Consider the following 23,845-nt stretch of genomic DNA (forward strand, 5'->3'; position numbering starts at 1 on the left):
TATTTGCAAAAGTCTGCCACTGACAATGGTTGTCTGCCTTTTATCCCACTTGCCTGCATTCTGCCCTTTTTCAATCCTCCCCTTGGATGCTCACATAAGAGCAAGTTTAACTCCTATGAGTGGCAAGTAAAAAGCCATCAAAATGAATTTTATTTTAAGAAATATTAACAAGAAATCAGTTATCACATTTGAGAGTCAATCAGATTGTGTAGTATGTGTGTGTGTTTTTTTATTTTTTTGTGTTTTAAAGCTTGGGAACCACAAAAAAGGGAATTGGTCCAGTGTATTCTTCTAAAGCAGCTCGAAGTGGGCTCAGAATGTGTGATCTAGTTTCTGACTTCAAAGAATTTTCAGAAAGGTAACGATTTCTCTAGTGTAATGTTATTCTGTGTATATTTATTACTAGGGCAATCAGTTTTCTTATTTGTAGATTCTGATTTTCATACTCCTTGCTGGATTTCTCACTTATAATTTTCTCTCTTTTCACTTTCTAAAAGCAAAGTCTATATCAAAGATTTGTGTGAATATTTTACACATATAATAGAATATATTTTTTTTACTTTTTAGATTCAAAGTGCTAGCCAATCAATACAAGTCTGTTTACCCTACATTAGAGATCGACATTGAAGGAGAATTGAAAAGATTAAAGGTAAAACACAGAAATGGCCTGTTAGCTGATGGATTTTTCTATGTACATTTCCTCTAATGAAAGGGCTTTAAAGAAAACAGAAAGCTGCAACACTAATAAATATCTGTATAAAGATTTTAGAGATGCTACGAAAAGATTGTCATTGTATATTGCTGTGAAAAAGTATTTAGTGATTAAATTGTTTTATAGTAAATTCTGTTTTAGACATGTTCGTTTGAGGAAGTTATCTCTTAGAAGCTCATATTTCTTGTAAAAATCTGTGATTGGAATCTTAGGATCCATGTCTTACGGATGGATAGGCATTTGTTTTGTAGTATCAGAATACTATACAATCCATGAATGGGGCTTGAAAAGATAACCACAGCTAAAGAGAGATTATACTCTCCTTAGAATAAGATCGTTATATATTCCTGTTGTTTGCAATTTTGTTGAGAGTATTTGATTGGCAAATATTGTTAGTTTGATCATACAGACTTTTTATTTGATCCTATGGGGATGTTCTTAATTTTTAATACAAGAAGAACATATTTGTTTCCTTTAAATATTTTACTATTTAGTCACACTCATACATACCTATTTCTTTCATACAAAGAGTAGCTCATTGGTAGCATCCATAACTTCATTTAAAGCAGGGCACTTAAACCAGCTTTCACCAAACTGGCACAATCCAATGCTCTGAATTTCAAAAGGATATCTTGTTGGGAAGACATATGACTATTATTGTTATTATATTTAGCACAATGTCTACATTGCACTTTACTATTTATTGCACATCACTATGTACTAATTTAATTCTAATATGTGCAACACTCTTATTTGTCCAGAGCTATAGTGAAAGAATCAAACCAATGGTGAAGGATGGGGTATATTTTATGCATGAAGCATTGCATGGCTCTCCAAAGAAAATTTTAGTGGAAGGTGCAAACGCAACATTATTGGACATTGATTTTGGTAAGTATGAATAACAAAACGTGTTCACTTCTGAAAAGTGACTAGTATATAAATAACATCTCAAATTACTTTTCATGTCCTTAGGAGATGAGTGTTTTTTTCCGACACAGGATAATGTATTCCATTAAAGCTTATACTACTGTTTAGTCTTTAATGTGCCATAGAACTCTTCGTTTTGGTAGTATTATAAATTCTAGGTAATGTAAATACTTTTGAAAAACTTATTTTTAACTAGAACATATTGAAAGTGATTGCTAACTCTTTTTTTTTCCTATTCTAATGATGATATGGATGAAAATATGCTTTAATAAAATGGTCTAGAATTTGGAATGTTGAGATAAGTTTCCTCACATGGAACTAGTCTTCCCCTTCAAATTTAAACACAGAAATATACTTTAAATATCCTGCATTCCAAAAGCTGAGAAATAAATATACTTTTCTTCTGATAGAAACTGTGGTGATATGATGGAACATAATTAAATACGTGCATATCTGTTAGATAGCACATATAATACATGTTCAAATAGTGCACATAAAGTTTTTACTAGAAAGCATTTCTGAATTAAGCAGAACTGTAAAAATATCCTTGCTGTAAATTTTGTATGGAATAAATAAGTGCTAAATAAAGCATGAATAAGAGCTACAGCTATATATCTCAGTGGAAATGTTTCTTGGTATAAAAAGCAGCACTGTGAATAAGACACAATTTATACACTGTTCAAGAACTTTTATTATAACAATACAGATCTTACAATTTATGTACCCTTTATTAACCTGTGTTAATAGGCACTTATCCTTTTGTAACCTCATCAAATTGCACTGTGGGAGGTGTTTGCACTGGCTTAGGTATGCCACCTCAGAATGTGGGTGAAGTATATGGAGTTGTGAAAGCATATACAACTAGAGTTGGGATTGGTGCCTTTCCTACAGAACAAAACAATGTAAGTATAATGTTAAAATAAATATACATGGCCTCAAATGTCATGCATGTAATTTTCCATTAAATTAAGTAAAGATTTTAATAGCCATTTTCTCAATACCTTGAAAGAGGCGGTGGTGAGGCCTCTCCTCAAGAAGCTGTCCCTAGATCCGGCAATATTGGCCAACTACCGTCCTGTCTCCAACCTTCGCTTCACGGCGAAGGTTGTGGAGAGTGTGGTCGCGCGACAGTTCCCACAATTCCTGGAGGAAACATCTTATTTAGATCCGTTCCAGTCAGGTTTCAGTTCTGGGCACAGCACGGAAACGGCATTGGTCACGTTGGTTGATGATCTCTGGAGGGCTCGGGACAGGGGTTGCTCCTCTGTTCTGGTCCTGTTAGATCTCTCAGCGGCTTTTGATACCATCGACCATGGTATCATGCTGCACCGGCTGGAAGAGTTGGGGGTGGGAGGCACCGTGTTGCGGTGGTTCTCCTCCTTTCTCTCCGACTGGTCGCAGTTTGTGTTGGCAGGGGGGCAGAGGTCGACCTCGAGGCCTCTCATCTGTGGAGTGCCGCAGTGATCGGTCCTCTCGCCCCTTCTGTTCAACATTTATGTAAAGCCGCCGGGCGAGATCATCCATGGCTTCGGGGTGAGATACCACCAGTACGCTGATGACACCCAGCTGTACATCTCCACCCCAGGCCACCCCAATGATGCCCTTGAAGTGATGTCCCAGTGCCTGGAGGCTGTACGGATCTGGATGGGGAGGAACAGGCTCAAGCTCAACCCTTCCAAGACTGAGTGGCTGTGGCTCCCGGCATCCCGATATAGTCAGTTGACTCCATCACTGACTATTGGGGGCGAGTCTTTGGCCCCCCCAGAAAGGGTTCGCAATCTGGGAGTCCTCCTGGATATGCAGCTGTCCTTGGAGGAACATCTGACGGCTGTAACCAGGGGGACCTTTTGTCAGGTTCGCCTGATTTGCCAGTTGCGGCCCTTTCTTGATCGGGATTCCCTGTGCACAGTCACTCATGCCCTCGTCACCTCTCGCCTTGACTACTGCAATGCTCTCTACATGGGACTCCCCTTGAAGAGCACCTGAGGCTCCAACTGGTCCAGAATGCAGCAGCGCGGGTAGTGATGGGAGCAGCATGATGCTCCCATGTAACACCGCTCCTGCGCGAGCTGCACTGGCTCCCAGTGGTCTTCCGGGTGCGCTTCAAGGTGCTGGTTATCACCTTTAAAGCGCTCCATGGCATCGGGCCTAGCTATCTTCGAGACCGCCTGCTGCTACCGACGACCTCCCATCGTCCCGTGCGCTCCCACAGAGAGGGCCTCCTCAGGGTGCCATCAGCCAATCAATGTAGGCTGGTGACCCCCAGGGGGAGGGCCTTCTCTGTGGGGGCACCTACCCTCTGGAATCAGTTGCCCCCAGAGATAAGGAGAATCCAAGACCTTAGTGCCTTCCGCCGTGCCCTTAAAACCCACTTTTTCCAGCAAGCCGGGCTGGCTTAAGAAGAAATTTTAAATGTTTTAATTGGTTTGTATTTTTAATTTTGGGCCAAATTTATATATATATTAATTGTTTTTTAATATTTGTATTTTATGTTTTTTAATTCTGGCTGTACACCGCCCTGAGTCCTCAGGGAGAAGGGCGGTATATAAATTTAAAATAAAAAAAAAATAGTAGAGATTAGTAGAGTAGGAGATTCTGAGTCATGCAAGTCATGGTTGTCCCAAAGACAACCATGTTGTTGAGGCCTCTTGGAGGTTTCATCTTTACCCTCAGGGTCAACTGAATCAGAATGCAAATGGGACTGCTTCTTGAGACTGCTGAAAAGACTGTTGTAGACACAGGGATAAGTGGTGTCATACTCACCCCCACCCCCGTTGAGAGAAGACTGTTCAATCTTAATAAATCTGGTCTCCTTGTCCCCTCTTTCAAACCAGTGGTCCCCTCTGTCCAAAACCAAGATTTTGCTGTCTTCAAAAGAGTGACTTGTCTTTCAGAATCTTGTTCTAATTAAAATGGGACAAGATTCTGAACAAGATTCAGCACCCCATTTAAATTTGAAAGACAAAGGTCACTCTTAGCATATAGACATTAAATGCCATTAATAGCTTTATGAGAAAATTGTTTATTTTGCTAGTATTTTTAAATTGCCTGACATTAATAAAGGTAGCTTCTATATTTTTATCTTGTTTCATATATGTTAACTTGGGTAGAATGTAAAATATACTTTATTTTGTTACAAATAGATTGGGTTTATAAGTTGATAAAATTGTTCCAAGATAGTATCAATACTGTGTTGGGTTTTTTTTAGGAAATTGGGGAATTGCTACAGACACGAGGAAAAGAGTTTGGTGTGACCACAGGGCGAAAGAGAAGATGTGGTTGGCTTGATCTCGTATTGCTTAGATATGCTCATATGATCAATGGATTCACTGCGTGAGTAATGTGTACTGGTTTCATATGGCCTTATTGACTGGTATATATTACATGTTTTGTAAAATATTCCAAGGGGACGTGGTGGCTCAGTGACTAAGATGCTGAGCTTGTCAATCGAAAGGTCGGCAGTTCAGTGGTTCGAATCCCTGGTGCCACGTAATGGGGTGAGCTCCCCTTACTTGTCCCAGCTTTTACTAACCTAGCAGTTCGAAAGCACGTAAAAAATGCAAGTAGAAAAATAGGGACCATCTTTGGTGGGAAGGTAACAGCATTCCGTGCTCCTTTGGCGTTTAGTCATGCCGGCCACATGACCATGGAGACGTCTTCGGACAGTGCTGCTCTTCGCTTTGAAACGGAGATGAGCACCGCCCCCTAGAGTCGGGAACGACTAGCACATATGTGTGAGGGGAACCTTTACCTTTACCTTAAAATATTCCAAAGTAACAGATGAAAATAATCATTACTCCAAGAAACAAAATTCCAGTTTTTTGAATGTCATCGTAGAAACTCGTGATTTAAAAATGGATGTTATTGTAAGACTTTTGTATGTATACTAATTTTACATATTTCAGGATGGAAATGTAGTATAGGTAATCCTCGATTTATGGCCACAAATGAGCCCAAAATTTCTGTTGCTAATTGAGACAGTTGCTAAGTGAATTTTGTCTCATTTTACAACCTTTCTAGACACAGCTGTTAAGTGAATCACTGCAGTGGTTAATTTAATAACATACGTAATATGTTATTACATATGTTTATGTAATAATATTTAGGTAGATTTTATATAGACATATTTAGTAATATGTAATTTAGCTGTTAAGTGACTCTGGCTTTCCCATTGACTTTGCTTGTCAGAAGGTCGCAAAAGGGGATCATGTAGCCCTGGGATACTGCAGCCCTCATAAATATGAGTCAGTTGCCAAGCACCTGAATTTTGATCAGATGACCATGGGGATGCTGCAACGGTTGTACATGTGAAAAACGGTGATAAGTTAGTTTTTCAGTGCCATTGTAACTTTGAAAGGCCATTAAATGAACTATTGTATGTTGTACATTAACAGTGGACTGTCTGTTTTGAATTTAAATAGGGAATTGTTAGGGTGACAGGGCTTTGGCAGATCGGTTAATGATATTAGCAGGTTTTTTTTAAGTAGTTAATTATATCTAGCTCTATTTTCTATCACTGAATTTCTTTTCTGAGTTTCTGAGTGAATCACTAGGAAAATGCGATTTACTTGAGTTGATAGAATTCAATATAGATGAGAATATGCCTTGTGTTAATTAAAGTTTTAGGAATGTTTTGGGATTTTTTTCAATTCATTTAAGTTTTCTTTATTATAATATTGTTCCTAAAAATGTGTTCTAGAAGAGGAATAGTAGTTTTTTCTGAAAATGGAGGGTACAGCACCAAAGTTAAGCAATTGGTTCTTGACCATATTGGTTGTATGTCAGCCTTATGGGTTAGACCAGACAGAAAACACAACCACATGAGCCAATTCTTTACTGTAAGGTTGTATTAACAGAACCTTACAAATCTGAAATCTCTCCCCAACTAGCATCCCTTCACAGCTCAAAAAACAGGGGGGGGGGAAATCTCTTTTGACCCTCCTGCCCCGCCCACATTTCTGCTGCAGGCTAAGCTGCCTTTTATCTGTCTGTTCCTTTCGTTTTGTCTGATTGCCCTTTGTTCCAAATCATTCCCACATACCATTGAGTTCTCTACTCAAATAGGACTTGTTTGGTTAATAATATAATTATAGAAATTTTCAAAGGTGATACCCACCAGTAGTGGTCTCCTGTTTTGGAATCTTTTTTTCTAGAAAGGGAATTATTTCCTAGGTAAAACAAATATATACTTTAATGCTTTTAAGACTTTTCATATAGTAATTTTTTTTTAAAGTATTTCATGCTGATTTTAATCAAAATTTGTTACTGCAGTTATTCCATTTTTGCTCTTTAGAAATAATTATTGTGTTTTTAGCTTTTGTTTTTAGTTTAATTTTACATTTCGCCTCTTAAAATTGTTTTTATTCTGCCCTAGCAAAAAGAATTGCTTTTAAACATACTGTATATTTTTGAAGAAAAGTAATAGCAGTAGCTGTGTGCAGATTCTGAAAAAGAAAGCTGCCACTTCTCAGCGGTACAATTGGTACCCTAGAATATTGAACTAAAATTACATGTGCAGGCAGCTAACTGGTGCATCAGCTCTAATGAATAACTGCAATTTATTTGATGTAATTTGGTATTCAGTCAAATACTGAAGTAGATGGTATTTTAAGAAGGTAAATCTCAGTTTAAAATCCAAGAGTTTATGTTTGCCTACAAATAACTAAAATTTGAACATTTGTTTTAAACAGACTGGCTCTTACCAAATTGGATATTTTGGATGTATTTCCTGAAATTAAAATTGGGATTGCCTACAGATCAGATAATAAAATCATACCTCATTTCCCAGGTAAGAAAATTTAAATGTACCAAATATGTTCATTCTACAATGTTACTGCCACTAAAAAGATATGGTTGCTATTAGATATGCTCCACCGCTTCAGTTGGTTTTGTTGATACAATTCCATATATTTCATCTATAAAGAAAATACAGTTCTCTGCATTAATTACTTGGATAGGGAACTTTCCCCTCTCTGATAAGATATAAGACTTTGGTTGTTTATTTTCATTCATTGTGTAAACTACCAAAGGAAAGATTCAGTTACCATTTTAAGATGGGCTTATATTCTACAATTCAGTGATTGGATAGCTAACCTTATTTTTATGAATGTTTTTCTGTGATCAAAACAATTGTTTTGGACTCTTAATAACTAATTATTTAGTTACTTCAGCTATAGAAATTCCTGAGCACAATAATCGATTAGTCTTATGTTGTGGTAACATAAATATAATTCTAATAGTCTGGTTCTTTTTTCTTCTCAGCAAACCAAGAAGTCTTAAATAAAGTAGAGGTGCAGTATGAGACTCTCCCAGGATGGAAGAAAGATATATCAAATGCAAGGACATTTGATGAATTGCCTGTAAATGCACAAAATTTTGTTCGATTTATAGAAATGGAGCTCGGAGTTCCAGGTAAGCGCAACACAACTGCAAGTTTGAAGGGATACTTGGGGAATCATACTTTTGTACAACAATTCATATTTTTGTTGTTAGCTACTTTTAGCAATCATATCATCGTCTGTAAATCTTAAGTTTATGAATAAGAAGCACTAAGAAATCAAAAATAGAACATATAATGTACTTGTTTTTTTAAAAAGCAAATTGTTGCATTTAATAATAATTTAAATTGATTGAATGAAAAGTTCCTTTTGAATTTTGAGCAATTAAAAATGATTGTCCTAATATTAAAAGAATGGAATTTTATCCCCAAATGTGTTTAAGCTTTAACAAGCACAATTTATTATTTTATTACTTGATAAACTGGAAAAGTTCATACTCCACTTACATTAGATGACATAAAATTTTTAAATGTACATTTAAAAGAAGAGATTGTTGATGGAAAATACTGAGTTTTCATATATTATATTTTGCACCCTCCTCCCACTATGACAAAATTACTAGTTTTTCTAGTTATTGTTTTTCCCTGCATCAATACTGCAGAATTCCTAGGAAAAAAAAAAGATCCTAATCAGTAACACAACAAGGATTAAGGAACAAAGCATCACACAATTCACTAATCACACTATTGACCAACTAGTTCAATGAAACTACTAATATAAATTATTTGTGAATAATAAATTGGCATGACCAAATTACCAAAGGACTATTAAATATTGATTACATTTAAAAAGGGTGTGCCAATCTGCAAAAAGCTGTGTGCCAGTGGTAAAGTTGGTATCTGATGTAGTTTGAGCCAGCTGATTTTCTTGAGAATCTAATCACAATAAAACTTGCTTTTCTGACTAACTTTCATGTGGTAATTAAAATTATGGAATGATAATTAAAATTTTAAGCAATAATAATTTCTCCTATTGCTTTTGCATATGCTTTAGTTCGTAAGAAAGACTTCCTTCCAAGATATGATGTAAAAATGTTTTTGCTTTTGCAGTTAAATGGATTGGAGTAGGAAGATCCAGGGAGTCGATGATCCAGCTCTTCTAAAGATATTGGATAATTTGAAGAAAGGAAAGCACACTCCACAAAGACTGCTTGTTCACATACACACTCACACAGACATACATGTCTTAACCCAATAAGCAATTATTTGGATGAGGAAATTGGAAACATCTTGTAAAACAACAATGTAAAACAACTAGAGGTAGTCTGGGAAAAAAAACAGTTGTTGCTATAAAACATTGACAGATCAGTATCATTTATCTTACTTTGTCAAAAGTTCTAGTGGCAAGTACTGCCACCATTTGCCACTGATACTTTTTCTCCAGATGTATCCCCAGGCCTTTTTTCTGTTTATGTTTCTGACTCTACTGTACGTCTGCTTTTGGTGGTATTACTTCCTGAAATTTTGGATGCTTAAGATAATGCAGTTTTGCACAGAGTTTTACATCTTCATTTGTACTCCTAAAGCTGTTATACCTTGTATGGTTGCTGATGTAGTGTGTGATTAAAGAGAGGGGTGATTTTATAATGATGACAAAATTAATTTTTTTGTTAACAGTTTTTATTAAAAGAATAATGAACCATAGTTTAGATGGGGTGCTTAATATGTATACAGTACAACTTAATTTATAAATGATAATATTGGAAGTGTTTATACCCTCGTATGGAGTTCATTCTTTCCCCCCCGTTATTGATACCTTTACATTTCAGAGTTTCATCATTCAGTTCAATTCATCATTGCATTGGCCTATTGCCCAATCTATTCAGTAACACCCATTCAGAGGGTGATTGGAAAAAGGATGACCTAAATATCACCCAATTAGCTTCTTAACACAGAAAGTCCTTATGGGTTAAGCTGACTTGGCTACCTTATGTAAATAGGCATCAGAAACAATATTTATGTAAATTGACTTTTTAAAGAACTGAATTCATCCTTGGCAGATATTCAAGACAATATATTCTGTAGTTTCTAGTTGTGCTTTGCTAAAGACTTTTCTTTTGAGTGTATTGTATGTCTGTATTGAACTAGCTTGTAGAAATTGAAGTAATTTCAAGCCAATAATATTCTTTAACCTTAACACCATTCATGACCTTTTCTTACTCTGTGGGCATTATTTTGTAAGATGAAGAATGCTGATTTTCACTCTGTTTCTATGTAATTCTTCTGTACCTTTATTCCTGCAGTATTTTAGGAGGGGTGAGCCACGGCTTCACGTAGGATGCAATAATTGAATGTACATGTATATTTTTAACTGACATTTTATTAATAGGTTATATCTAATAGCTGTCTTACAGCATAGTATCTAAAAACAAGATGCTAACATCAGGGAATTTAACTTAAGTTTTCCAGTCCTGTTCATATTTGCAACGTGTGCAATCATGTCATTTGAAGTACATTTTCCAGAATGTACATTTTCATGATCGTTGTCATGAGTTCTGAAAAATGTATCTTGGAGTGTGAACTCTTAAAATAATGTATTAATTCCTTTTGATAAAATGTGAGGATGGAGGGGAAACAGCAGCTTTTAAAAAATTTCTGTGAAAATACCACCTCACTTTCTGGGAAAGTTAGCAGTAAGCTTTAGACCGATATAGATGTTGCATGAAGAAACATGATAAAGTTCTAACATACATAGAAAACCCTCACTGTAAAATAACCATGATTCAACACTGTAATAGCTGTTATTTCTTTTTACTTTGGAGAGGTTGTTTTTTTTTTTTTTTTGCACATGGAATTTTATTTTGAAATAAAAGCAAATTTACAGTCAGCAAAAAGGGGCACACCAAGATTATCAGAATAATCTTAAACTATTAGACTATGTCAGAAAAATCATAGGCTAGAAGTGACTAGAAGTTTTGAAGATGTTCCAGACAAGATAAATGGAAACCCTGGTGCCACAATGCCTTTTTAGAAGGTTGCTTGTTAAACATGGCCTTGCAAAAATTGTAAGTCATCTGTTGTTGACAAGATAAAGTATTTTAGAAAACCAAAGTTTTCCAAGTTTTCTTTGTACTCAGAAACAAGTATGTTATTCCTAGTATTTCTGATCCAAACAAGTGCCAGCCTTGATGTTCTTGCTTGTAAATATTACAACAATAATATTTTAACTGCTGTCATATACACCTTTTTCTTTAATGTTACCCTGAGCCAATTTGTGTCAAAGATTCATTTTCCTGATTGCTAAAACTTAAAAAGTAAATAAATAAACCCTCAGCCCTGCATTTAGATTTATTTTCATAGAGCAGAATTATGTTTGATCCTAAACAAGGCTTTGATAATTATGCTTTCAAAATTATACCTCCGTCCACATTTTGGAATGTTTGCTTCTTGTATATCTGGTTTTCTTACTAGACCAGTGGTTCTCAACCTTCCTGATGCCGTGACCCTTTAATATAATTCCTCATGTTGTGGTGACCCCCAACCATAAAATTATTCCTATAACTATTGAAAATATGTGTTTTCCGATGGTCTTAGGCGACCCCTTTGAAAGGGTCATTCGACCCCCAAAGGGGTCCCGACCCACAGGTTGAGAACCGCTGTACTAGACTAACATATTCTGGTTCTGTCTTTAAGATTTGATGCCTAGCACTGAAAGAAATATCAGCAAATTGCTACTTTTCTTACTCTAGTACTTTGTATTTTGTGTTTTCTGTGTTCATTGAATATTTGAACATTACTTGTTTTATTTAAGCTCATATTTAACGTGGAGTGAATAATGCTACTGTATGTTAGTTACTGGACCATTTTTATATTTTATAAATTTAAGATTTTACTTATGCACATATGAAAGAAAAAAACCTCAGACTTTAGTTTACTGCGCTCTACACACATTTAAGTTCTGTATCTAGTTTCATCAAGTTTCTTAGAGCTCTGTCAAATAATGAATGTGCTTGAAGAGCTAGTATTTTTAAGAAGCACCAGTGCTCCTACTGCTTGTTATTTTGGGGCATGTATGACATCACAGATGGTACAGATTCCTTAGAATGTCTAATAACAACTTTACTGATTACACATTTGTGTTTGTCCCAAGTTTTAGACTAACCAATTATGTTTGGGTTAAAAAGTTTTTTTAAAAAAATCATTTGCTTTCTAATGTGAACTGAAATCTGTGAACTGAAGAAACTTCTTGGATGAGAAGGGAAATGTTTTCAAGGAATGGAACCCAGAAAATCCAGTTGCCTTTTGGAAAAGCACCTTTGGGACAAGCATGACCTGGATGATTGAGGATCTCCATAGGCATTTGCTTTTAGAGCTTTAAAGCTTTGGTTTTGTAATTGTAGAGAAATTAGAGTGACTCTGTTCTAATAGGAGAATTTTTCCTGTTATTAGTGTTGTTATTAGAAAATATATGTCCTGACCATCTCTGTCATTTGTTAAATTATGTCCTGGGTTATTCATATCCAATTGAAAAATGTACATTGAAAACCAGACTGAAATAAGGACACATTTCAGAAAACATGCAAGGGGCATAATCAGTTTCATCTTTCATTAAATTAAGTTGCCATGGAAGTGCTTTAAAGTGGTTTAAAGAATGGTACAAATTTGTACTGCTTTGTTACGTGAAGCATAGACATATTTTCTCAGTGTCTCTTTTCCTTATTTTTATAGGAATACAATTTTTCATTCAGTTGTTTGGCAAATTGATCATGTGTACCCTTAAATTACAGTGGTAATACAAAGAGAATGCATACAATGCACATAATTAATTACAAATCTACAAAGCTGCCAATCTTTGTTGTTCATGTCTATTGTATGCTGGAACACTTTTGTGATTAGAAAAAAATAAGACTGAACCAGGAACCCAAAAATGGTAATAACGGTTGGGTATTACTTTTTGATTATTTTGCAAAATTATTCCGTGTTCTTAAATGATTTCCCTTCAGTGCACTAGAAAGTTTCTGGAAAAATATAAATAAAAATAAATGGTGCCAATAATATTTTTAAATGTTCAAAATGTGTGGTGAATCCATCAAACTCGATTAAATTATCCAAACAGATGGTTAAAAAAACATTGTAGTAATAATCATGTGACTATGAAATAGTGAAAAAAAAATTGTTTCTTGAGATGTTGAAAATTACTTTTTAATTTTGTGTCTATTTGAGACAAAATAGAACATTTTTTTCATAAAAAGCTTCCTATAACAATGACTGCTATTTACTACAGTGAGAGGCTGCAATGCTGCTTCTTAATCCATTATTTTGTTGAAGTTCCTTTTCTTAGACTGAAATATTTTTTTACCTTTTCGCTATTTACAATAGAATTTTAGAAGGGTTCTATAGTTGAATCTAACCATATTGTACAGCTTTTGCATAGGGCTAGCAGTCATCTTTAGTACATTTGGATTAGAAGAAGTCTAATAGGATCCTTTCATATTGCTGCTTTTAAAAAAGAGAAGAACTTCAGAAGTTAGCAGTTATCCAAAACCCATGAAAGAAGGTTTAATTCTCTCTTTCTTCATAGCAGATGTACTTTTCCAAAGTGATAGTATTTCAGCATCTGATCTGTGGCGATAGCTATCTGCACTACCTATAATTTTAAAAGAAAAAAAAATGTTTTTGCTCCTGAATTTAGAAAACACAAAATCCAAATTTGACAAGATTTGGTAGCAATGTGTAACATTTCCATTATCTAGATACCAGTACTAATATATAAGCAGACTTCAAATTCTCCAGATACATATTCTCCTTAAATGTCTTGTCCCCAGTGCTCTTTAGTGAATTGTCTTCTTTTTTAATTCATGATTTGCCATGACTGATATATTTGCATTTTCTCACATATCTGGGTGTGGAATTGAGGGTTGGGAGGTGGGCTGGATTCACACCAAGGTCATACTCTGACTTGTTTTTCATTTTTGTGGCATCATTCCTTGCCATGGATAATAGATCACTCCCTTCTATCTCTGGAGTATTCTGCCTCCTACTGGAGGTAGGAAGGACCTATTTAATCAGTGTACCTCAGCCAACTGATAAACCCAGTGCAGGGAATGTGGGATTATTCCTGAAACTCTTGCATGTTCCGGCTGAGGTATAGTTACTATTTGGAATGTGCAGGTGACAACAGACCTTAGATCAGATCACACTTATATGGATTCTGTGACCTGGGATCCCATGGAACTTCCTGATTTTCCAAGGAGTTCTAGGATATGAAGTATCTTAAGACAAGTATCCTGTTTTCCCGAAAATAAAACATCCCCTGATATAAGCCCAATCGGGCTTTTGAGCATGCGCTAAAATAATAATCCTGAAAATAAGCCCTTCCCGAAAATATTTAAACGCAGAGCTGGAAATCAGGATGGCAAGAGGAGCCCCATCTTGCTCCACACCCCAAAATAAGCGATGATTTCGGGGTTCAAAAAAAATATAAGACGGTCTTACTTTCAGGGAAACACAGTATCTTAAGATACTGATTCTGCCTTTACTGAACTGGCCAGTGATCTGTCCCCCTCCCCAAAACTTCCTTGGACCTAACAATACTGCACAACTTTCATCCAGTTTCCAACTTTCCTTTTTAAAGGAAGGTTGTTGAGAATTTTGGTATTTCTAAAATTCGCTGGTCTCTTATTGGTGCCCTACCACTATTACATGAGCTGTATTGGCTTATTTGTTTCTTTAATAGGTTATAAGTTTTAAATTTTAATTCAGCTACATGTAATGATGCTTAGCTGGTCTAGTGATTTTGTGCATCTTGTCTACTGTAATTGAAAATACATGTCACTTTTTCAATTTCAGGATATGTCAAATACTGATAGTAAAATATGTCAGTATAGTAAATCCAGAAAAGATTTTATTTAAAAGTCCAATACACATCATGCCTTATTGCAAACTGAATATTTTTCCTCAGCTGTATTTTGTGTAATTTTGAAAGGGTCTGTTGATCATAGATAATTCTATTCCAGTGTCCTGACAGAATATATGTTTGTATATGAAATGTGCTAGCAGGTTATGAATTTACCCACCTGATTTGAAACATGGTAATGTAAATGCTTCTTTGTATGTAGTTTGTGTGTACCAGTCAAGGACCTTCATCTTTGCATTTTGATAATGAATATACTGGTGCAGTATTAAATAATCAAACTCATGTGGATATATGACTTCTTCTTTTTTGGGAGCTGGTGGTAGCTTTGTAAAAGGTCTAAATGAAAAGCATAAATAGTTCAGAGTTTGTCAAAATAGTCTAATTTGCTAAACTGTAGACTACCCATAAGAATAGCACCATGTCCAAACCTTTGTCTAGGGATCTTAATGAAGACTATGCTGCCAATGCAGTAAGCAGTGTTATGGCTTACAAATGAATACAGATAATTCCCACCTATGACCATATTTGGAGTCAAAATTTCTGTTAGCAAGAAAGAGGGTTGTTAAGTAAATCACGGCAGATTTTATGACTTTTTTTTCCCTATGGTTCTTAAGTAAATAACTGCATTTATTTATTATTTATTTATTTTATTGAATTTCTATACCGCCCTACTCCCGAAGGACTCAGGGCGGTGAACAGCCATGAAATAAAACACATACATGTACAAAATTTAAAATCGAATAAAATGAATTAAATAAATTAGGCTGAATTGATACCCATAATTTAAAATACCCGTATTTTAAAATACAGTAAAAATTTAAAATTTACACTTAAAAGGGAGAAGATTTAGGCGAGGCCAGCTTGATGAAATAAAAGAGTCTTCAGCTCGCGGCGAAAGGTGCGCAGATCCGGAATCCTCCGTATCTCTGGGGGGAGCTCATTCCAGATCATCGGTGCCCCCACAGAGAAGGCTCTCCCCCTAGGGGCCGACAGCCGACATTGTTTGGCCAACGGCACCTGGAGGAGCCCCTCTCTGTGGGAGCGTACTGGTCGGTGGGAGGCTATTGATGGTAGTAGGCGGTCCCGTAAGTAACCAGGTCCTAAGCCATGGAGCGCTTTAAAGGTGGTAACCAGAACCTTGAAGCGCACCCGGAAGACCACCGGGAGCCAGTGCAGCTCGCGCAGGAGAGGTGTTACATGGGAGCTCCACGCTGCTCCCATAACCACCCGCGCGGCCGCACTCTGCGCCAGTTGGAGCCTCCGGGTGCACCTCAAGGGGAGCCCCATGTAGAGAGCGTTACAATAGTCCAGACGAGAAGTGACGAGGGCATGAGTGACTGTGCGTAATTTGTTAAGTGAATTGTGGTTGTGAAGCAAATCTGGCTTTCCCATTGACTTTGCTTGTCAGAAACTGACTGGGAAAATCTCAAATGGTAGTTTCATGACTCCCAGATGCTGCAACCATCATAAATACTTGTTAATTACCAGGATGGATTTGATTTAAATCGAGTTAAATCACTAGTAAAAAGGCTTGATTTAAATCAACTCAATTTAAATCATAATTTTTAAAGAGCACCTATCATTCCTGTCCCGCAGTGGCTCCTCCTCTAACCCGCTGTTGACCCACCAACAATCCCATTCACTTTAATGGATGGCTGGTGATGCGGCAGTGACACAACAAGGTGAGGGACATGGCGGGCAGCAGGTGAGTGAAGGCCCGCTAACATGCGCTGCCGTAATGGATCTGAAGTGACAGGTGTTCTTTAAATGTAAGGACTCATTCTTGCTGGTAGTTAGAACTTTTAATATTATTATTTTCAAACAAAATGGAAGGTTTCCTATTTAGCTTGAAGAGCTTGGATTCATTGAATGAATTTATCAAAAATATAAATATTGCAGAATATACAGTCTCATTCTACAGAATTAAGCTCCATTTCAGGCTGAATAAACTAAATTATTAATGTATCTTAAATAGAAAACTATCTTTGGATAGATTTTTACTCCAAAAACATTTTATTAAAATGAATGATAAAAAAAAAATCCAGTTTAAACTTAAAAAAAACTGATTTAAATTTTTAAAAATCCAATTATTTTTTTAAAAAATAAATTTTTATCCACCTTGCTAATTACTAAGTGCCCAAATATTAATCACATGACTGTGGGGATGCTGCGACAATCATAAATGAGTTAATAGGTTGTAAGACAGTGTCATTTTTTGCAGTGCCATTGTAACTTTTAATAGTCATTGAACAAATGGTTGTGTAAGTAAAAGATCCCTTGTTAGGAATCTAGGATAAATGGGGTGGGGGTGGGGGAGAAACAAATTTCCTACTTTCACAATCATTTTCTGAATTAGGACTGAAAAGGAAATTTGTAGAATGTTGTAGGTATGTCTTTAAAATTGATAATGAAGAATAAGGATATTTCTTTTACCTTAACCGTCCTTCAGGAGGATATGCAATATAAAGTCGTGCCAGCTGTCCAGGAAAGTAACCAATAACATCCTTTCCCTGATGAAAAATAGTTCTAATAGAACGAACGATTGAATGAGCATTTATATTTGAAATAGATTTTTCTAATTTGCATTAATTTAGTAGATTAATGGCTAAACATCCAGCTATTAAATAAAATCTATCCTAAAGCTCAAAAATTGCACTATTTTTTTCTATGACTAACACAATGATAATGCCTAAAGAAACCATTGTGGAACTGGTGAGGTTCCTGTTAGTTATATAGTTAATCTGTGATACATTTCTGCAGTTATCCAATTTTTACTAGTTACTTCTACCCAGTGGTGGGTTTCAAATTTTTTTACTACCGGTTCTGTGGGTGTGGCTTGGTGGGCATGGCATGGTTTGGTGGGCGTGGCAGGGGAAGGATACTGTAAAATGTCAATTCCCTCCCCAATGCAGGGGAAGGTTACTGCAAAATCCCCATTTCCTCCCGATCAGCTGGGACTTGGGAGGCAGAGAATAGATGGGGGCGGGGCCAGTCAGAATTTTTACTACCGGTTCTCTGAACTACTCAAAATTTCCACTACCGGTTCTCCAGAACCGGTCAGAACCTGCTGAAATCCACCTCTGCTACCATGAAGTAAGAAAAGAGTTGTTTTCTCCTTAGCCAAAATGATTTGGGTAGAAACATACTTTTGATTGGCTTGATTTGCAAATTTTAAAAATGCTCCGAAGTCTGGAGAGCTTTATAGTCAGTTGAAAGGCAGGATAAAAAAATCAATCTAAATAAATAAATTTATCCTGCTTACCTGTTTTATCAAATTAATAAAATAAATGAAAATTGTATTAATCAACATTTTAAAATACTTAATACTGATTATGAAATTGTAATCCATGCTCCGTTGTTTCTAGAACATATAGACAAAATGGTTTTTATAACAAATCACTGCAACTATAATTAATATTTAATCATTATTAACCAAAATAGGACTATACAGATAGTCCTCGACTTACGACCACAATTGAGTCCAAAATTTCTGTTGCTAAGTGGGACATTTGTTAAATGAGTTTTGCCCATTTACTACCTTTCTTGCCACAGTTGTTAAGTGAATCACTTCAGTTGCCAAATTAGTAACAGATTGCGGCTTGAAATGCTTGTAACCACATTTAGCTAATTTACCTAACAATACATTCTGAAACTAAATGGTGGGGCAGTGGTTAGAATGTGGTATTGCAGGGTAACTCTGCCCACTGCCATGAGTTCAGTCCTAGCCAGTTCAAGGTTGACTCTGTTTTCCATCCTTCCGAGGTCGATAAAATGAGGACCCAGATTGTTAGAGGCAATATGCTGACTCTACACTGCTTAGTGTTGTAAAGCACTATGAAGCAATATTTGTCGTAACTGCTGTTGCTATTGCTAGATAGATCCTTCTTTTCTGTCAGCAAGATCATTCCTGGCCTGGTAACAATCCTGCTGAAAAGGGAGAGGGAGGAAATTCCTGACTTGAAACACCCAGTGCTTCATCATCCCTTCAGATTTCCTGGACATAGGAAGTCATGAGAGAGTCTTCTTCTTAGAACTGTACAAGACAATTCTATATAGGAGAATGCAAGTTCAAAACTGCTGATATATTAAGCACAAGTTTAATATATAGGTAGTCCTTTGCTTACGCCCACAATTGAACCCAAAATTTATGTTGCTAATTGAAACATTTGTTAAGTAAATTTTGCCCCATTTTACAACCTTTCTTGCCACAGTTGTTAAGTGAACCACTTCAATTGTTAAGTAAATAACATGGTTTTGAAATGAATCTGGCTTCTCCATTGACTTTGCTTGTCAGAAGGTTGTAAAAGGTGATCACATGACACAGTGCAAGTGTCATAAATATGAGTCAGTTGCCAAGTGTAATTTTGATGATATGACCATGGGGATGCTGCCATGGTTATAAGTGTGAAAACAGTCATTTTTTTCACTGCTGTTATAACTTTGAACAGTCACTAAATGAACTGATGTATGTTGAGGACTACCTGTATAAAGTTTGTATAGGCTTCCATTCCAAATGTCCTACAAATCCTGTTCTTGACCAATAAAAGTATTAAACATTTGCCCGCCTACTCAGGGAAAAAAGGCAAAGTAAGCTGATGAATAGAAAACAGGCACCAGTGGAGCAATTTTTACCTTATCTTTTGGTCAAGCCTCCCTACGGCAGGTCTTTAAAATTTCAAATATTCCCACCAGTCTAAAACAATTATTTCAACTGCTTATTAGGGCATTCTGATGTGAATCGCAAAACAAAAATGTTTGTAAAATATTTTCAGCGCATTAAAAATATTCTGAAGCAAAGTTTTAACCCTACCGTATCCCTTCCTTTCTATGATGCATGAAAAAGTCATTTGAGATTTGTAATTAGATTGCTTCATTGTAATTAGTTTAATGTTATGTTTAGTAAGGTGACTTAAATAACCTCAAAATAATCATTCTGAGATCCTGGATCAACCTTGAGGGATGGATTGTTTTTTATACTTTACCCTGGAATGGTCTCTGGTGCTGGGTCTATAAACTGTCGTAATTTTATTGCTGCAACTTGTCCTGCCATGATAATTTCTAGAGGAAAAAAAAATACATTGTAATACCTATTGCTACTAATTCAATATTGACTCGATGTATAAAATCATAGTCTCGTAATATTATGTATACTCATGTAGAAGCCCACCCACAGATAAACCAACCTTTATACTTTTACTCAAAATACTATGAAAAAACACCACTCAGGGATAAGCCAACCAACAATTTCCATTGTATTTTGGTTAAAAATTCTAGAGAAGGCTTATCTGTGCATGGGCTAATAAACAAGTGCCATACACAAAAAGATAGAAATTGAAATTACATGGCAATCTGTTACTATGCTTACTCTCTAGAATAGCTAATCTCATTGGGGAATAATATTTCAGCAAAAATCAACATGGCAAAGCTTATTAACAGATGGAAGCAGAGGAAAATTCCAAGGTGTTTCTTAGTATAAATATCCATAACAAATTATAACTTCTTTTTGGAGTAGTACCAATGAAGGAGAATATTTGTAACTCATGGTTGAATTGAAGTGTCCTTGATGCTCTCTGAGCTTGGTTGTTTTCTTGCAGATGTTTCATTACATAAACTAGATAAACGTCATGAGTACTAGATGATGTTACCTAGCACTGATGGTATTATCTAGTTTAGGTAATGAAATGCCTTCAAGAAAAAAACAAGCTCAGGGAACACCAGGGACCCCTCATTTTGGAGTACTAGCTGTACAAGCACTTTGCACCACGTATTAAAGAGCTGGCTGTATCCTAGTGTTATTTGCATTACATTACTGGCACTGGAGAATGTGATGAAGTATATCTTGGAAACTTCAACAGAGCACTGCAGCAATCGGATGACTTGGCATTTGAGTACAATGCAACAAATCAGAGTTCATTAAACATAATATTACATATTATGGTCACACCACTTATGCACAAGGCCTAACCAAGTGAAGCAAGCACATTCAAATAGTTGGCATGCCTCAAGTCCACAAGAACTGTCACAGCTAGGATATTTTTAGAATGGTTAATTATTATGGGTTCCTGCCAAATTTGACCACCCACTATATCTTTTGAACACTTTACTACAAATGGAGAGGGGTATGGCAATGGAAAAAAACCTTGCAAATAAGCTTCCATAGAAGCATTATACCCATAATGTTACATCCATAATGATCATCCAGATATAAATCCATTTCATGAATGTCTGGGAAAAAAACATTACACTGAATCAAAACTCTTGCATATTATTGCACAGTGCAATAATATGATTCATTGCACAATGAATCATGTGCCAACAATACAATATTGGGCTGTACTGTGTATTCTAATTGGATTTTCTCAAACCTAATTTGAGAAGTGTACAAGACAAAAGCTGGAATAAGATGAGAAATCTATACCGAAACATAATTTTCCATTGGACAAACTGAATTAAAAGAAACTACAGAGGGGAGTGTAGGTGGACAACAAGAAGCTTAAAACGACAGCAACACTAATAGGACCTCTTTATTACATTGTAGAGATTGTTCCTGATAACATTCAGAAGAACACGTTGAAGAAAATAGAGATACTGAAAGAAGCAGTGACTGATATAGATCGGGAGACTCAATTATAAGTCCTGAATTACTGCCTGAGGCAGTTACCTCCAAAGTACCCACATTCTTGCTTGTAGTAATAAAGTAATAAAGATAATCCCTTTATCGTACAAAGCTAGCACAGTTCCCAGATTTATAAATACAATAGCATCTGTATCTTGAAGGGGGTGTTGATCATGTCAAGTTGTGGAACATTCTTAGAACGAGAACATCTCATTGGCTTTACTCAAAAGCTATAATCAGTCAGAAGCCACAGAATATGAACAGAACATGATAAAACAGACTAGTTTCAGGTTGCGAAACAAGGCTGAATTCTGTCCCTTATTTATTCCACCTATATGTTGAATATTTATTGAGGGAAGCTGGATTAAAAGAGGAGCATGGTTTTAAAATTGGAGGAAGAAACATCAATAATCTAAGCTATGCAAATGATATGGCTCTAATAGGCAAAGGTTCTGCTAGCTTTAGTAATGGAAGTCAAGTAGCATAGTGAAAAAATGAAGCCAAGATTAAATAAAACGAAGACCAAGTTAATGACAAAAGATACAGCAAATAGTCCTAGAATGGATGATTAAAATACTTTTAGGATAAACTGCTAGCAGTAAAGGAACCAGCAGTCTAGAAATACATTGCAATTACTGTTTATTTTTATTTTTATTTATCAAATTTGTATAGCTATCTGTCTCACCAAAAGTGACTCTAGGCAGTATACAAAGATACAAACAACAAATATAAAAATATAAAAACATAGAAAACTACTGGAAGAAAAAGACCTAGTGGTCCATCAAGTCTGCCCTTAGTGGGTTTTTTTTAATTTTAATTTTTGTTGGTGATGGACATGTATTTATCCTAAGCATGTTTAAACTCAGTTACTGATGATTGATCCACTACCTCCACTGGACGTTGGTTCCAAGTTTACACTACTTTTTCTGCAAAGTAATACTTTTTAACATTATATTTCACTGTTCCCTCTTGTCAGTTTGAAGTTATGTCACTGTGTTTCTTTGTATTTTTGCTTAATAATGAAAATACTGCCTTCTAGAACCTTATTCACACCCTTAATATATTTAAGATTCAACCATGTCACCCCTTTCCCTTCTGTCATCCGGGCTCTACATATTTAGTTCCTCCAATCTCTTCTGATGTGTTTCGTCTCTCAGACTTTGCATCATTTTCGGATTCATCAAACTTATCAATACCTTTTTTTAAAAAGTGAGCTCTCTAGAACTGGACACAGTATTCAAAATGGGGTCTGATTAAAGTCCAATATCAGTGTTGGCGAACCTTTTCGGCACCAAGTACTGAAATGGGAGCGCGCATGCGCATGTGTGCCAGAAACCAGAAGAGCAGCCGCCCAGTGTGCATGTGTGCGCCGGGCAGTTGCTCTTCTGGTTTCTGCTGCATGCATGTGCACCAGTCACCTGGTCTTCCAGTTTCTGGCACGCATGCGCACACGAAGACCAGGTGGCTGGTGCATATGCGCCCGCCAGAAACCGGAAAAGCAGCTAGCTGTGGCTGTTCTTCCGGTTTCTGGTGCTCCCGCTTGTGTGAAGACCAGCTGGTCGGTGTGCCGGAACCTGGAAGAGCAGCAGGCGACGGCTTGCATGCCTGGAGAAATGACTCTGCATGCTACTTCCAGCACGTGTGCCATAGGTTTGCCATCACAGTCCTATATAGAGGGATTAAGACCTCCTTTTACCCTGCTGGTGAGCCACCTAATTATAACAATAATTCAAAAAATACATTAAAAAGTAAATACTATAAAACAGATATACAAACCCTAGGCAAAGAGAGGATCTTGAATATCAATGAAAGAATAGGGAAAGATTCAACCATTATAACATGTCCATACTTTCAAAGATCAGAATTGTGCAGGCAGTTATTTCCTCTGTGACACTGGTAAAAATAAAAGTTGAAGGAAACAGTATAAAAAGAGTATTTATACTTTTGAACTTTGGATGTTCACAGATTTCTGAGAATACTGTGGACAGTTAAGTCACCAGGCTAAAAAAATGGGAGTTCTTGTTCCACGTTAGACATGAAAGCTGTCTGGCTGACTTGAGCCAGTCACTCTCTCTCTGTGCAACCCATCTCACAGGGTTGTTGTGGTTGTGGGGAAAATAGGAAGATGAAGGAGTGTTATGTATGTTTGCCTCAAGTTATTTATAAAAAATGAAAGTGAGTCCTTATTTGAGACCCAAATGACCATTCCCAAATTATCGTACTTTATGCACATTAAGTGAAGGCCTAGTTCTGTAGAAAAGAATGCTAGCAAAGGTGGAAGGAAAGAGAAGAAGAAAACAGGGGGAGAAAGATAGATGGATTCAATTGCAACAGTTCTGGGTTTACCATTAGGAAGGTCTGAAGGACCAAGTTGAGGACTTATCATCACAGAGAAAA

General features: G+C 36.3%; 2 protein-coding genes across 2 annotated transcripts in view; one reads left to right on the forward strand and one right to left on the reverse strand.

Annotated features, from left to right (window-relative positions):
* Positions 1–9,687, forward strand: part of ADSS2 (adenylosuccinate synthase 2) — a 30,138-nt gene extending 20,451 nt beyond the window's left edge. The window contains 8 exon segments of the mRNA XM_070932533.1: positions 251–358; positions 568–649; positions 1,474–1,600; positions 2,387–2,541; positions 4,848–4,972; positions 7,330–7,427; positions 7,901–8,050; positions 9,027–9,687. Coding sequence (XP_070788634.1) covers positions 251–358; positions 568–649; positions 1,474–1,600; positions 2,387–2,541; positions 4,848–4,972; positions 7,330–7,427; positions 7,901–8,050; positions 9,027–9,079 — 898 coding nt within the window. The 3' untranslated portion in view covers positions 9,080–9,687.
* Positions 9,688–13,450: 3,763 nt separating this feature from the next.
* On the reverse strand, positions 13,451–19,882 carry SPMIP3 (sperm microtubule inner protein 3). The gene is made up of 4 exons (XM_070950548.1): positions 19,815–19,882; positions 17,266–17,358; positions 14,993–15,168; positions 13,451–13,563 (listed from the first exon to the last, which is right to left on the reverse strand). Exons 1-4 carry the CDS (start codon positions 19,880–19,882, stop codon positions 13,451–13,453), a joined length of 450 nt encoding a protein of 149 aa, XP_070806649.1.
* Between the last annotated feature and the right edge of the window lie 3,963 nt (positions 19,883–23,845).

The sequence above is a fragment of the Pituophis catenifer genome, unplaced genomic scaffold, assembly GCF_029215685.1.
Source record: "Pituophis catenifer annectens isolate HBS135680 unplaced genomic scaffold, rPitCat1.0.hap2 SCAF_1, whole genome shotgun sequence".
Taxonomy (NCBI): Eukaryota; Metazoa; Chordata; class Lepidosauria; order Squamata; family Colubridae; genus Pituophis; species Pituophis catenifer.

Coding starts and splice junctions, on each gene's coding strand:
- SPMIP3 (XM_070950548.1), bottom strand. CDS start 19,882: ATGGCAGGACAAGTTGCAGCAATAAAATTACGACAGTTTATAGACCCA. Junction 15,169..17,265: donor CCTCCTGAAGGACGGTTAAG/GTAAAAGAAATA, acceptor CTTTTCATTTAG/ACCTTTTACAAAGCTACCAC. Junction 13,564..14,992: donor ATTACCATGTTTCAAATCAG/GTGGGTAAATTC, acceptor TTAAAATTATAG/GTAGTGCAGATAGCTATCGC.